This window comes from Cicer arietinum, chromosome 5, assembly GCF_000331145.2.
Source record: "Cicer arietinum cultivar CDC Frontier isolate Library 1 chromosome 5, Cicar.CDCFrontier_v2.0, whole genome shotgun sequence".
Taxonomy (NCBI): Eukaryota; Viridiplantae; Streptophyta; class Magnoliopsida; order Fabales; family Fabaceae; genus Cicer; species Cicer arietinum.
The window spans coordinates 46695579-46698172 of record NC_021164.2 but is presented as its reverse complement, the minus strand read 5'-3'; the positions used below and the strand labels follow the sequence as shown (position 1 = coordinate 46698172).

Below are 2594 nucleotides of genomic sequence, written 5' to 3'. Positions count from 1 at the left end.
CAAATCTTTGAATTACACAACACCCGACCCTACAAGTCAGTCTTTAGAAAAACAATCTAACTCCTAGAGACTTTTTTAGGCAAACAAATACCTCGCCCCAACAAGTCAAGTCTTTTCCACACAACCTGAAAGCCACAAATTGTTGAAGGAAACTACACCTTGAACCTACAAGTCAAGTCTTCACAATAGAACTTGAAAACCACAAATCGGTTGAGGAACACTAAAGCCACTATCGGGCTGAGTTACACAAGTTTAGAACTGGTTGTGTTTTGCTTGTTCTAAGAAGATTTTTACAATTGGTGTCTCACACTAAAACACTTAGAAAATATTTGTTTTAAAAAAGTAATTCTCTAAACTCTAAACCCTAAACACTAAAACACTTTGAATACTTAGGAAATTTGATCTCTCAAAAGTTTGTCTGAATTGTATGAATATGTGAGTTTATGAGTTCATGCTTTCTTCTTCAGCCTTGAGTATCTGTTTAAGGAATAGATTAAGGTTTCACTTTTGTCCTTGTAAAATCTGGATCATATCTTTCTTGTGAACAAATTATGAGTGTTTCTTCTTGTATATAAATTATGAGTGTATATTCTTGTGAACAATATTTTGACCATATCTTCTTGTGAACAATATTTTGGCCATATATTTTTGTGAACAATATTTTTAACATATCTTCTTGTGAACAATATTTTGACCATATTTTTTTTCATCTTGGTCAAAGATTTCCTTCAATTATAAAAATGAATCATATATAAATTCAGATTGTGTTCAAAAACTTATTTATGTGATTCGACTAAGTCTTCTCTTCAAAGTTAATCCTTTCAATAGAGCCGTTGACTTTCCATCAGAGCCATTGACTTTCTTGTTGGAGTCATTTCTTGGATAATAATATTCCGAGGCAGAATTGCATGGCTTAAAATTAGTGGCTTTGAAAAAATCACATTGTCAAATCATCAGAGTTAGTGCAACATTAGAGGTTGCATATTTGAGGCAACATTTGGAGTTTGTTGCAACTTTTTGATTAGTAGAATAGGAGCTTTGAAGGCATTGATTGAAAAATCTCTTCGGAGTTAATGATAGCTTGATATGAACTCTTCAAGTGCATACTAAGTTTTTCCATATTAGGATCACACAAGAGCTTTAGAGACATGATTCAAATTCAATCTTTAAACAATCTTTAGAGGTAAACTTCAAATTCAATTATCAGTCCCATTCTTCAGAGCCAGACTTCAGAACCAATTATCAAAGGCAGTCTTCGTATCCTTCAAAGGCACTCTACTATCAGAGGCATATATGCATATGGTTTTGTATTCCTCTGATCTTCTCCTCTTGTGACTTCCTCTGGTCGCTTCCTTTGGTACCTTCATCTGGTACCTTTCTCTGATATTCTTGTTTTAATTGCTACAATTTTAATGAAGCCATTAGTGTAAGAAAATCATTCTCATAAAATACATTTGTGAACATCAAAACCCAAAGAGGAAAACCATATTGGTTCCAACAATTTTGACGTCCTAGACTCAATGGACTTTCATTTCAACAGAGACTTATATTACCTTTTGATGAACAGGAGATTAGAGATACAATTTGGAGTTTTGATGGCAACAAGATCCCATGTCTCGATGATTTCAGCTTAAACTTTGTCAAAGATTGTTGGAGTTTTTTAAAGGAATATATCACGGGTTTTGTGTCAGAATTTCACAATAACGCGATACTACCAAAAGGAGATTTTGAAAAAGCATTTTGAAAATGCGATACTTAGAGTTCATGCTTATAAAGATGGGTTTTGTACAAAATGTATATGAGGGATGAAAGCGTGCATCTTTTCTAGTTCAATGACAATTTTTTTGAACGAAAGTCTGACAAATGATTTGAAGATGGGCAGAAGACTAAGACAAGGAGATCACATGTCTCTGTTTCGCTTGTTGATATCAACTGAAGTTCTAACAAGTTTGACGTGCAAGACGGTGGATATTGGCACATTTAGAGGTTACAAAGATAATGAGGAGATTACTTTTTATATTCTCCAATATGTTGATGACATCATTCTACTACGAGATGACATTTGGGAAAATCGTTGGAGAATTAAAATAATTCTTCGTAGTTTTGAGATGGTATCGGGGTTTAAGGTGAACTTTGTTAAGATCAAGCTATATGGGTGCAATGCAGATACTTATTTCATGGAAACAACGTCAAATTTTGTATCTTGTAGTATATATAATATCCCCATTCGATTCTTAGAGATTTTGGTGGGAGCTAATCCGAGAAAGTATTCGATGCGGACTCTTATGATTGACAATTTGAGTAAAATACTCTCAAGATGGAACATAAGGTATTTGTCGATAGGGGGTAGAATGGTCTGAATTTATTTAATGTTAAGTAGTGCCCTGCTATTTTATTTCTCTTTCTATAAAGCCCCAAATAAGGTAATTGATGATGTGACATGAATTCAAAGAAGATTTTTGTGGGGTGGTGGGTCGGAACCAAAGAAAATTAACTAAGTAAGTTGGGGCACAGGTTGTCTATGACACCCTAAACCCCAAAATAATATTTATAATAATATATACTAAAATATTTGAAGAAAACTTGCAGCAGAA

General features: G+C 33.7%; 1 protein-coding gene across 1 annotated transcript; it reads left to right on the top strand.

Annotated features, from left to right (window-relative positions):
- The first annotated feature begins 1874 nt into the window (after positions 1–1874).
- Positions 1875–2360, top strand: LOC101493846 (uncharacterized). The gene has a single exon (XM_004499909.1). It carries the CDS (start codon positions 1875–1877, stop codon positions 2358–2360), a length of 486 nt encoding a protein of 161 aa, XP_004499966.1.
- The last annotated feature ends 234 nt before the right edge of the window (positions 2361–2594 follow it).